The sequence below is a fragment of the Lutra lutra genome, chromosome 8 (genome assembly GCF_902655055.1).
Source record: "Lutra lutra chromosome 8, mLutLut1.2, whole genome shotgun sequence".
Lineage (NCBI taxonomy): Eukaryota > Metazoa > Chordata > Mammalia > Carnivora > Mustelidae > Lutra > Lutra lutra.
The window spans coordinates 135,974,506-135,988,127 of NC_062285.1; the positions used below are offsets into that span (position 1 = coordinate 135,974,506).

At 42.2% G+C, this 13,622-nt stretch overlaps 1 protein-coding gene across 8 annotated transcripts in view; it reads right to left on the reverse strand.

Moving 5' to 3' along the window:
* Window positions 1-2,528: 2,528 nt before the first annotated feature.
* Window positions 2,529-13,622, reverse strand: part of ENTHD1 (ENTH domain containing 1) — a 103,215-nt gene continuing 92,121 nt past the window's right edge. For 4 of the 8 annotated variants that reach the window (XM_047742419.1, XM_047742415.1, XM_047742413.1 and 1 more), the window contains one exon: window positions 4,380-5,642. In XM_047742419.1, coding sequence (XP_047598375.1) covers window positions 5,041-5,642 — 602 coding nt within the window. In that variant the 3' untranslated portion in view covers window positions 4,380-5,040. Of the gene's footprint in view, window positions 2,644-4,379; window positions 5,643-13,622 lie in introns of those variants that run through there. The other 4 variants (XM_047742411.1, XM_047742412.1, XM_047742418.1 and 1 more) reach the window with 2 other exon arrangements.

Genomic DNA, 13,622 nt, shown 5'->3' on the forward strand with positions numbered 1-13,622 from the left:
ATTAAAAAATGGTTGAATTAAAATATAGGAGCTACGTAAAACCTAGTTAAAATCTGAAGTTACTATGGGCATGTAAAGTAGCTTCTCAAAGGGATAGCTTTTGTTGCCTTAGTTATTTGTGGGGTTTCTCTGAGTGAATTTCAAGATATCTGATGCAACACCTTTTGGTAATGGGGGAAGTGGAGGGAGGAGTGCTGTATCTCTGGAGCTTTGTTTCTTCTCAACTCTTAGCAACGTACAACTAAGAAATTTTACAGCCGGTGAAAAAAGGAGCTACTGTATCTTGCTATCCCTTAAGAATCCATTTCTAGGTCTCCCAGATGTATGAAGAAAGCCAACAGAAGATGTCTTAAGATTTCATCCTTATTTTATGCTCTATGTTATTTCATAAAGAAGTTGACTTGCCCCACATGTTATTAGTGGCATCTACTTCAATAATCCTAGAACTCATATTTCAGCTCGAGTGACTTCCTTAGATAAGCTTTCCCTGAACCCCTCACCAGGTCAAATCCTATATTTCCTTTCCCAGAACCATCAGACTTTTACAGTTTAAAAAACAAAACAAAACAATTTGACTAATCTATCAAATTTCTCCAGAACTCTAGAACTCAGTTCTCTGTGAGGCCAGGAATATCTGGTTTGGCTTACCACTGAATCCCTAGAGCCCAGAACAGAGTCTTGGATGAAATAGGTACTTGAAACCAAACCAAACCAAACCAACAAACAAAAAAGACAAAAAACAAAACCAAACAAACCCAGAGACCTGATAAGTAAATGATCACAAATGCCACTTTTCCCTAGGGCGTTAGTTGAGTTCAACAAATTCCAACTTTCCTTTTGGTGGTGATAGGAACAGAAATCACTTCACACAGGTGGGAAGTCTAACAAGACATGCTCCTTACAACAAAGTGGAACCCAACAGCTATGCAATGAAAGTGAATTAGAAATGAACTGTCCTTTATAAAAGGAGTTTAAGTCTGGGGTTTACCTGGGTATTCTAGAAAACTTCAAGCTATGACCTTCATTTACCTAACCAGTATGGTGGTACAATAGCACCAGGCACTTGGCAGAAGCAAAGACAAATTCTTGTATTAATCATACAAATGAATTTTCAAGTGTCATGACCAGCACATAGCCAAAGATAATCAGGCACACGAGGAAATAAACATCATGAGCACAAATCAGCAGGGTAATAATAGATAACAGAAACAGACACATAAAAACTTTAGATGTTAGAATTATTACAGTACAAATGCTGAGAAGTTAAGAAATATACTTCTATACTTGTTCATGATAGGAATTAGAATATTTTTTGAGCCAAAGGACCATGAAAATATTACATACCAATGCCTGTGGTAAAATGGTAAAAGCTACCTCAGAAAATAGCTTGGCAACTCCTCAAGAAGTTAAACATAAGAGTTACCATATGACCCAGAAATTCTACTCCTAGATATACACCCAAGAGAGTGGAAAACATATGTTCACACAAATATTCATAGCAGCATTATTCATAGTACCCAGAAGGGCAAACAATCCAAATGTCTCTCAACTGATGAATAGATAAACAAAATGTGGTATATCTATACAATGCAATATTATTCAGACTTAAAAAGGAAGGAGGAACTCATACATGCTACAACGTACATGCTACAACATGACTACCCCCCCCCCCCAAATTATGCTAAGTGAAAGAAACCAGGTACAAAAAGCCACATCTGGTTCCATTTATATGAAATATCCAGAATAGACAAATTCATGGAAAGAGAAAGTAGATTTTGAGGTTTCCAGGGGCTTGAAGGAGGGGGGAAAATGGGGAGTGGCTGCTAATGAGTACAGGGTGTCTTTTTGTGGTGATGAAACTATTCTAGAATTAGATAGTAGTGATGGTCGTGCAACTCTATGAATATACTAAAACCACTCAATTAGATGCCTTAAAAGGGTAAACTTTATGGTCTGTGAATTATATCTCAATTTTTTATTTTTGTGGGTTACAGTAAAGGGAAATTTACAGCCTTAAATGCATATATTCTCAATGGTTTGCTGGTAAGAATTCTCTCTAGTTTACTTATTATTCTTACTAGTAAGAATTCTATACTAGTTTGCTTAATATTCTTACTAGTAAAGTTATGCTTAAAAATACCTGCAAGAAACGTGGACCTACGAAAAGTTTTTTAAAGGAAACTTTTAAAAGATTTTGAAAGAACCAAGTAGAATTCTAGAAATGAAAAGAAGAATAACTGAATTAAAAACTTAATGGGATGGGCACTTGGGTGGCTCAGTGGGTTAAGCCTCTGCCTTCGGCTCAGGTCATGATCTCAGGGTCCTGGGATCGAGTCCCACATTGGGCTCTCTGCTTGGCAGGGAGCCTGCTTCCTCCTCTCTCTCTCTCTGCCTGCCTCTCTGCCTACTTGTGATCTCTCTCTGTCAAATAAATAAAATCTTAAAAAAAAAACTTAATGGGAAGATTTAGCAAAGATTAGATACAGGTGAAGAAAGAACTGATTAACTGGAAGGTAGGTTGGAGAATAATCACCCTGATTCATGTAGTAAGTTGTGTAGTATTCTGTGATGCAGTGTCAGGATATCTGAATCTTCCCTTCACATGGTTCAGCAACACATGCATGTGTCTATCTATTTACCTGTCTACATAATAAAGACAGAAACATGTTTAGTAAGAGAGGGAGATAAAGCAAACATGGTAACACATTAACTATTAGTGAATCTTGATGGATATTTAGATTTCTCTCAACTGTTATGTCCCAAACTTTAAAGACCAGCAAAAAGGTAGCATTTATAATAGCATAAAAATATCAAGCATGAAAGGATTAAGTCTTTAAAAAGAAATAGAAGCCCTCTGTGCAGGAGATTATGAGTTTACTGAAGAACACTAACAGAAGACATAAATGAACATAGAGATATACCATGCCCATGGACTGAAAGACTAAACATAAAATTTGTAAGAGAAGACCCACAGAAACATACAGATATACCATGCTCCTAGATTAGAAGATTAAATTTGTAAAAAAAAAAAAAATTCCCTCAATCAAAGAGTAAATTTAATGCAACTCTGATCAAAATCAAATAGGGCTTTGAATCACTGTATTGTACACCTGAAACTGATATTACACTGAATGTTAAGTAAGTGGAATTTAAAAAACTTAAAACAAATCTAATAGGATTTGGAAAGAACTTGGAAAGGTGCTTCTGAAATGCATATGGAAGAAGAAAGGGTCAAGAGGAGGAAAACCCCCTGGGCTTCTAAACACTACACACTACTGCTTTGTTCAGAGGTAGCTATCTTCTCAGCCTCATTCATAGGTTGCTCAACTTCTTGATCTTCTTGTTAGAATGCCCCAGGGCTCAGGCCTTCAAATTCTCTCCACTATCATACTCACTCCTTTGGCAATTTTATCCAGTCTCATAGATTGAAATAACCACTCATTACTAACCCCTGCCTCCATTCCAATCTAGGTCTCTCAGACTCAAGTCTCACATCCAGTTGTTTACTTGCTATCTCCACTTGGGTTATGCAATCTGAGATTTAACCAATCTAAAAAACAAATGCCTCAACATTTGCCTTATCTGCAACCTTCCTCATTCCAGTTGATGGCAAATTCATCTTGAATTTCAATTGCTCAATCCAATACCTTGGGGTTTGGCTGTCACTCTTCTCTATCATATATTTTATCCAACGCATCAGCAAATCCCTAAACGAATCACTTCTCACATACCTTCGCTATGCCTACCCTGGTTTGATCCACCGTCAGCTCTTATCTGGATAATTGCCATCACCTTCTGATTGGCTTACATGCCTCACCCCATGGCCTCCATCTCTCCCCCAAAGCCAACACTAACACTATCATTTAGAGCCCTAAGATCATTTTTCACCCTAAAATCTTGTCACAGTTTTTATTTCATAAAGGTCAGAATCTCTAACAATGGTCTTCTAGAACCTATATCATCTGGCACTACTCCTTGCCCTTTCCTCCAGGACCTCAAATCTCCTACTGTTCTTTCCTGTCCTCACTTCACACCAGCCACAGTGACTTCCTTGCCCCTCCGCAAATATGCCAAACCTCCTCCCACATCCCAGTCTTCCCACTAACAGTTTCACTGGCAGTTCCCTCTACTTCTTAACCCAGTTTGCACGGGGAAAAATCAGTTTTGGCTTGGGAATGCACCCAGCATTAGGATATTTTTGAATGTCCCATATTTCTTCAAAATAATCAGGAATTATTTTAGCTTTTAGTTGGTAATTGTCGAAACTGAGTGATGGGTACATGGAGCCCTTGCAATGTCCTTTCAAATTAATATAAAACAGGAATAAAAGCATCTCTGGTGATTCTGGTGTGCAGCAGGGTTGAGAAGCACTGGTCTATGACCCCCAAACTAGATCATTTTCCCATAAATATAAAAATTGAGACATTTCTACTTAAAAGGCTGTCAAATTAAAAAGATACATGTTAGATGAAAAATATCAAATTTATTTTCCAAATACAAGAAAAAAGTATGCATTTGAATTCACTTTGCAATATACATTAACATAAAAACTCCTGGTCAGTGTCTTACTTGTCTCAACTTAACCCCCAACCAACAGTGGCAGCCACAAGAAGGGAAAGATTGCTGGCCCTTGGTTTAGGGAATCTGAAACTTGGCACGAGACCTCAGGAAACATCTACCCAGGCTGTGAAGGGCTTCTGACTGCTTATCCAAATGCTCTAGAATAGCCATCTGCAGTTTGTCTTCCCACAACCTCCACTAATGTTTAACATATTTTGCGGTAAAGTCCAAAGCGTGGAAGGATGAAATTCTCTTCAGCTTCAAAGGAACCTTAGTTCGTATTTAAATCATATATTATCAAAGGTGATATCTTTTCTCTTTAAAAAATAAACCAAATGAGTTTTTTGGTTTGAAAGAGATTGGTTAATAAGCCTGACAAGGAAAAATCAAACCACCACCTTGTAAGAATCTATAGGAGGCCAACCTGGTCTTTGGGAAGTGGAACCACATGAGTTCTACCAAAAATGGCTATGGAGCTTATTAGATGTGATCCAACGTCCCCTCAGAAGACTGGGGAAGCTGTGAAGATTTGCTTAGTTGTGGACTATTCCCCCTCATGCTCACCAGATGGCTACTGATTACACGAATTTCCCGTATCACCACGTTCAGGTCTTCATGTAGTTTGACTACGGCATTTTTCACCTCTCCAAGGAGAGCTTTAATGGAATCGTTTCCCTCAGGCTCTTTCGGCAGGCCTTCAGTTGTCTGAAAACTCGGACAGGACAGAGAGGTAAAGTGGTCTACATTTGCAGTGGGAAACTCTGCCCAATTATGGCCAGAAGCAGGACTTGTCTGCTTCCTGGCAGACTCAGAGTTATCTGGAAGACGTTCCAGTAGATAGAGGTTGTCATTTTCCTCTTCATCAGAAGACACTAGGCCCCTAGGAGCTAAGGGGTGATGAGCCCTGGCTCTCTTATCTTTATCCTTAAAGGAGGCAGAAGACTGCTGATGGGACAGAGTCCAGAAGGAAGGTCCAGCCAAAATCGGGTGTGAGAGATGAACAGACTTTTCTGGAGAGGCTGAATCAGGAGGTGACAGAGATAAAGTGGAAAAGGAGGATGTTCCTTCAGAGGTGGTTGAAACTGAAAGGTATAAATGGGAGAGAAAGATTATGCAATGTACAAATGAGAGTAATAAATAAAATAATTTTACAATGTAAAATCCTATGGGCAAGGTCTCAACATACACTCCTTAAAATGGTATATGTTAAATATCCATAATAAGCCTAAATAAACCCAAAGCAGGAAGTGGAGAAAATCCAAAGATGTTATCCTATGCCACTACTGCCATGGAAATGAAGCTAACAAAGTATCAATATTCGCCTTGACTCTGAACTGTGCTGGACATATTTTTACACTACACTTACCAGAGAGCAGAAAAGTAAAGTATTACACCCTATTCTACTGACTGGTGGCATTTTAAATTGGCATTTAAAGTAGACAGTGTGAGAAAGCTGTAACTTAGATTCCGTCTTCCTTTTTTTTTTTTTCTACAGAGAATATTATGGCAAAACGAACAACCAACTACAAGAACCCGAAAGCTATGAAACAAATTTCTTTCTCTAACTGCTCAAACACAGTCGAAATTAAACTCCAAACAACCTGAGATGTGAAACATTTGAGTCCATGTATATAATTTTTTTCATCAAAAAATAAGTAAAATAAAAAGCATTCTAAACCTGGTTTCCACAAAATTAAACATTTGATACTACTTTAACTCCATTTCAGGCAAAATCATACTCTCTTCTTTTGCATTCATTCTACATTGTTATTTCCCGTGTTCTGAGGAACACTGTGTTCCTTAAGATGTAAAAAGATGTTTGGTGAAAACAGGATTGTAAAGTCAGGTAAGACTGGGCAATTGCACACTGTGCCTCTCTTTAGGAGTTTAATAATGAACATTAGCACATTGGAAGTTCTGAGAAATCTACAATAATTTATTCAAGGGGTTTCCAAACTTTCTTTGACACAGAACTGTTTCCTGACTTGGAATAGTTATTGACACTCATGCGTGTAATAGGTGGTACGAGTTCCAAAGCTCGTACAAATCCAGTTCAAAATCCAGTTCCAACGTCATTACAGCTAAATAGACTTGTTACTTTAATAATAATAAAAGAAAGCTGAAGTCATAGAACAGGGAAATTAACACCGACCCCTTAACACACATGACTTACATATTATTTTATTTGCTTTATATTTGCATGTCCCTTTAAACCAAATAGAATCTCCTGTAAAAAAAAAAACAAAACAAAAAAACATGACTGGGGCAGGCGGCTTCTATTTTCTGCTTCAAAGCTTCTCTGAGGCCCATCTCCAGCTTTTAGGAAAAATTCCAATCACAAGACATTTTGGGGGTGAAATGTGTGTTCTCAGCCGATGCAGCAGCAGGGCACGAAAAGGAAAACGGGAGCTTCATCGGCACATGGTCGAGGCCAGAGGAGCGCACGGAAGAATCTAGGTCAGCCTCATCCTGACGTCTGTCGTGTTGAAGAGACGACATGATGGTGATGGGCACCTCGACGCATTCTGAGTCACACCGCCACTCCGAGTGTGCTCTGTTTGGGTGACAGTTGTCCCCTGACATGTCCCTGCTCCATCCTCCTGGGTTGGTTTCCATACCCCGTGTCTCTTTCTTGGTATACCCTCATTTGGGGGTAGCCCATTCTCCAGCAGTTCACGGAGAAAGGATAACACAGGTGTGGCAGTCACGTGGCACGACACGATGACAATAACCCGGTTCACTTCCACCGGCTTTCTCTGGACGCTGGCGGTTCTCTGAGCGCCCCGGAACACGCGGCAGCAGCACTCGGGAACTTGTCAGAAATGAGGTTCTTGGGCCCAAGCCCCCTAAACGAAATCAGAAACTAGGGTCGTGCCCAGGAACCCGAGCTCCAGCCGGCCTCCGGCTGTTCCTGATGCCTGCCCAAGTCTGAGAATCCCGGCTTTCTCCTCTCTGTCCACCTTTCTTTCCCGTTGGAGCTGCAACTGCCGCCTAACCGGCTTATCATTGTTTACAGTTTCGTAGCTTCGATTCACAGGCTTTTGCCCATAAAAAGCCACTTTATCTCTAATTGCAGCACACCAATTTACTTTTGTTTCCAAACACACCACAGCTGTAGCAGACACATGAAGCTCTCTTCAGGGCGCCTCCTGCCCATTGCGTTATCCTGCTCGGGCTCCCGCTCACTGCAGAAGGCTATGTGACTCTCCTGTGGACATTCGTCCTGTCCATACAGTGCAGCCACCAGAGCTGCAGTGCAACCGAGAGCGGCGAGGAAGGGCTGCCATTTAAAAATCTCCCCGTGTGATAGATGCACGCCAATTAATGTCGCACTTGCTTAAAGATAGCACCCATAAAATTCCAACTGCTCATGTGTTATCTTTAACTTTTTATACTCACGGAAAACATCAGACCCGTTGATTATTATATTGTAACTTTAAATTTCAGAAGCATTTAGAAGAACTGCCTTGCAAAAATATAATGACAAATGCGTTTCTAGAAACATTTCTAAACTCTCTCTAGCTGTAGTTGTAAATGTAAATTTTTCTGTTAGTGGCAGGTCCTTGGTCAACTAAACACTTCCAACTACTCACTATAGAACAGAGGAAATTTTTGTTTTTTGTCCAGTTCCTTCCTCTCCGTTTTCCTGACATATAATGACTGTCAAGTTAACTGTGCACATGAAATAAGACATTCTGGTTTTGCTCGGTGATGTAAAAAGTAGCATTTTACATAAGTGTCCATAGCAAAATTATTCGTAATAGCCAAAAAGTGGAAAAACTCAAATATCCATTAACTGATGAATGGGTAAATAAAACATGTTTTTCTCTGCAGCAGGATATCACTCAGCCACAAGAAAGAGGGAAGTACTGATTTATGTGACAACATGGATGAACTTTGAAAACACGGTGTGAAGGGAAAGAATCCAGACACAAAAGACATATTGTATGATTCCATACCATGAGAGGTCCCGAGTAGGCAAATAGAGAAAGTAGATTACTGGTTCCGGGGGAGGGCTAGGGGGAGGGAGGAATGGGGAGTGACTGCCAATGGATGCAGGACTTCTTTGGGGTAATGAAAATGTTCCGGAATTAGTGGTGATGATTGAACATTTCTGGCGATATACTAAAACCTACTAAATTGTACCCTTTAATAGAGCACATTTTCTGGTCCATGAATTAGAGCTCAGTTTTTTAAAAACATAATATTTGAAAATTTACTTTAATGTCATTATTAAAAATAAGCTATATGAAAGAAACAGATTTAGGAATAACATAAAATTTGAGAGAAATGCTAATGAGTCCGCCCCTAATCACTAATACTAAATTGTTACTGGGACGATTGGCTTATTGGATTAATGATGACTTCTCTTACTTACCTGTGAACTGTAAATTTGGTTTGTTGAATTTAAAACACCAAATCCGTGTGTCTTTTTGTCTGCAAGAAGGCAGGCAGGAGCTGTGCTGCTGGAGGAGCTGCTGGGGCCGAGTCTGGAGGCAGCGCCGCAGGTGCCGCCCTGACTTTCCTGCAGGGTACGATCAGACTCGCTTCTACCCTCCACTCTGCACGCTGCTTCTGAACCAGCCTGACCGGGAGCTCAGGGTCAGCTGAGCAAGTCTGCAGAGCAGTTTTCTACCATTTCCCCATTTCTTTTTGGAAAATGTTCATTATTTTGGCTCTAAAGACTTCCACAAGCAAAAAGTTAAAGGGCGTGTTCGTGTGCATGTGTGCGTGTGTGTATGTGTGTGTGTGTGTGATGTGTGGTTTCTTCCCTTAGCAAAGATGGACTGACAAACAGCTCTACCGAACAACCACTACTGACATCCAGGGTACAAAAATGGGATCAATGAGACAGAAACAAAGGCTGGAGCCAGGGAGAACGGTCACCGCTATCCCAGCACGAGAACGTATAGATTTGTTTCCTCCCCCAAGTTAGAAAGTCAAGTCCAGCGCAGCCTAACACGAACTGCAGCTTGTGAACATAATGATCTGACTCCATGTACCTACTAGCTCCCTTTCTCTTTCCAGCGTGCGTGACAAACGATCTAATGACCTAAAAGAATAGTTGGACCTACAGATAAATAACTTAAAATTTAAACAGAGGAGGAGAAGGAATGGATTGTTCTAGGAACAGAGTTATTTACATCAAAAGGTCAAGGCAGTTGCTGCAGCAAATCATTCAGTGAAAGTATCAGAATGAAAACATTAACGTGTATTGGGCGGCTGCCTTGCACAGTCCCCCAATGGCTGAAATCCGCTACACTGTGAGTGCGGAAATCTTTTAAAATGTACCCAGCTCATTATCTCCAAAGAGTTTATACCACCAGGCCTGGACCCTTCATATACACAAATACTTCTTAGAACAGTAAAAATAGAAAAAACAGAAAATAGATGCGTCTTTTCTAGCCTCGGTCACCCTGCATATACAGACACCAGCCATCAATCCTACCTCATCATTTCCTGAATTCCTCAACCACGAGTCGCCTTTAGCCATTCCACTGAGCGCTCTCTGGAAGAGGCCATCACTCAGAGCGGCTCTGCTCTGAAATCTTGCTTTCCAAGAGGACATTTTCTTGATTACTTCCAGCCCTCTTCTTCCTTTTAATGCAACTACACTTTGGCCTCATTGAGCCAGAGGATCCAAGGATCCTTGTACTTCTCTCACTCCATCAATGCCCATCTGAGTCTCCTCTCTTGTCTTCCCCCATGACCTTCATTACGTTTTTTCTGCTTTATCTGCTGTTAATTCCTAATCTAGGAGTCATGCTAATTCCTAATCTAGGAGTCAGCAGACCTTTCCTGTAAAGGACCAGATGGTATATATTTTGGGCTTTATGAGACCTACAGCCTCTACTCCAACTAGTCAGTTCTGTTGTTACAGCACAAAAGCAAACAGAGATTACATGTAAACCAATTACTGTGCTTGTTCCAATAAAACCTCACTTACAAAAAACAAGGAGGGGCCTCATTTGGCCCCAAAGCTATGGTTTGCAAGCTCCTGTCCTCATCCTATTTCAATTCAAATATCTACCTCTTTTATTCCTACCCCCAGGCTGCTCAGCACTATTGGAGAAAAGGATCTGGCAAATTAGGATTCCTGCAAATAACGGTGCCTGGATCAGGGTCTTCTTTATTGGCGCCTTCTTCCATTCTCTGGAGTGGCTATTCTAAATATTTTTTTTTTTTTTAAAGATTATTTATTTATTTATTTGACAGAGAGATCACAAGCAGGCAGAGAGGCAGGCAGAGAGAGGGGGAAGCAGGCTCCCTGCTGAGCAGAGAGCCCGATGCGGGGCTCGATCCCAGGACTCTGAGATCATGACCTGAGCCGAAGGCAGCGGCTTAACCACTGAGCCACCCAGGTGCCCCGGCTATTCTAAATCTTACCAGTCCTTTTACCACAGTTCTACGACTCCAAACCCCTCGGTCTGGGCGGGTGACATCAGACAATAAGATATGAAGTCCGTGACACATAACGTGTGGCCAAAAAGCTCCACACATCTCAATTATTAAAAACCACAAAACCCTTCCCTCACATCTGATACATTCTTTCCCTTCCTTCTGTACAGGCCCTCAGGATGAGGTGAGTGTGTTCTATTCTGGGTTCTAGCCCGCCTGCTTGACCCCGTCCATGCCCCATCACAGGCTAGCCGCCCCCCATCTCCTGTCTCCCACTCGGTGGTTTCCTTCCCAGCGACAGCCCCTGCGGGGCTCCCGGTCCCAATTTCGCCTGCTCCATGACAATCTCCACATTCCCTGACACTAGTTTTTCTAAAATGCATATGAAAAGCCACTCACCAGGCTTAATACCTTTAAGTGACTTGCATTCTCTTCAAAATAAAGTCCAAGCGCCTTAACCTAGCCCACACAGCTCCTCTGTCCCGCATACTTCTCCGGTGTTTGATTCTGTTATTTCTTCATGCACACTTTCCATTCCTGTCTTACTAGGCTGCTTTTTTTTTTTTTTTTTAAAGATTTTATTTATTTATTTGACAGAGAGATCACAAGCAGGCAGAGAGGCAGGCAGAGAGAGAGGAGGAAGCAGGCTCCCTGCTGAGCAGAGAGCCCGATGCGGGGCTCGATCCCAGGACTGTGAGATCATGACCTGAGCCGAAGGCAGCGGCTTAACCCACTGAGCCACCCAGGCGCCCCTACTAGGCTGCTTTTAATTCACTTATTAAATACTGGGAACCTATATGTACACGACACCGTGTTTGGTGCTGGGGATACAATAGTAAACAGGCAGACAGGGTCCCATCCCTCAGGAAGGGCTACTCCACCTGGGGGGCCGGGGGAGACAACAAACAATTCAATACATACATAATTATACTATACATAACACTATACTATAATTATGTATGTATTGAATTAGAATGTAATGAATTCGAATGACTACACGTGCTAGGAGGATAATTACAGGTACTAAGACAACATATAGTGGGAGGGGATTTGAAGTAATCGAGGGGTCAGGACATCTTGCAGAAGTGCTCTTTGAGCGGACCCCTGAAGGGTGAGCAGGAGCGCACTGGGGAAGGGGTGGATCAGAAGTGTTCTGGTCCGAGGGAACAACAGCACAAAGGTGGCCAAGCAATTTGGTTTACTTGGCAAACAGAACACCAGGCTGCTGGGAGAGGCAGAAGCTAGACTGCACAGAGTGTGGAAGGCCATTCGATCTCTAGGAATGCGGGGAGAAGTCTGGGGTTCCAGTGGGGCGTAGAAGTCCTCATGTTGTCTGGCTGCTCTGTGGAGAATGACTCGGAGCTCCCTAAAATCTCTTTGGTCAATCACAACATTACTCCTTGGCCTGGAATGCCCTTTCTGGAAAGATCAGAGTTTCCTCATTCCCGAGAATAAGCAAGGATCTCCTGGGGACTTTTGGGAGATAACCAGGATGGATCTGGAGGGTTAGGAGGGGGCTGAGGGCTTTGAGCTTGAAAAGTGGAACTAAAAATATAGACGCTGGAGTAACAGCAAACTCTTTGCTGGCTGGCACTCGCCTGGTACCAGATCCTACTCGGATCCATTTCGTGTTTGCCAACTCATGGAGGCCCCGCAGCAGCTGTGTGTGGCAGCGCCATCCTGTCCCCCTCTGTAATTGAAGACACAAACGCAGGCAGGTCACACGAGCAGCAGCGGCTGGGCTGAGGCCGTGAGCCCCGGCAGTGGGACTCCAGGGCCTGAGCCGCTAACAGCTCCCCGATTCAGCCGCTCTTTACGCTGGGTTGGAACATATTCTCCGTCTCCATTTTAAAATCCAAAATACAATATGAAAAATTTCCTTTAACCAGTCATATGCATTGTAAAAATTAGAATAAAATTAAAGTTTATATTTACCCACATATTTATCATTTCCACTGCTCATGACTGCCCCCCCGCCAAACGCACTGGGGTCTTCTTCTCCCTACATAGTTTAACAGTCAGTCAAGGATCCAGGCAGAGTTTATAGACAGAGCGTGAGGTGGGTTTCACCCCTTCCGAGTTTCCCTCCCTATTGGTATTTCCCGCAGAACTGCCCAGCTCCCCAGCCAGCATTGAGGTTCTCTATTAATATTTAGTAGGACTGAAGTGTGCCCTCAGAGTCTTAATGTTGGCTAGTGTATGTTTCTGCTCTGGAACTTGCATATCATTCTTCCCTTACAGATGTTAGTATTCTGATGAAATCCCCCATCTTTCCCTCTGTGCTCTTGGTCTTATTCACCCCAGTTATCCTAAAGTGCCTGTCTTACAACGTCAGTACTAGCTTATCTGTGGGTCTGTTTTTGCTGTCTGTTTTTCTCCTGGATTCTGAGCGCCAAAAACCTTGTGCCAAAAATGACAGGAGCTCTTAAGAAAGGATTTTGCTGTCATCTAGAAGACAGTTGGGATACAAAGGAATGACTTTGCTCCAGTTGGAGCTGGGTTTCAGCATTTGTGAGGGCTGGTCTAGTTCTGGTTTGCGCTTCCCCCTGGACGGTAGTTCTGGTGCTCATGGGGGAGCGTGTCAGAGGCTCCGGCTGAGAGCATGGAGTCCTTACCGGAGCTGCTATGACATGGCCGATCCTGTGCTCCAGCCCGTCTCCTAG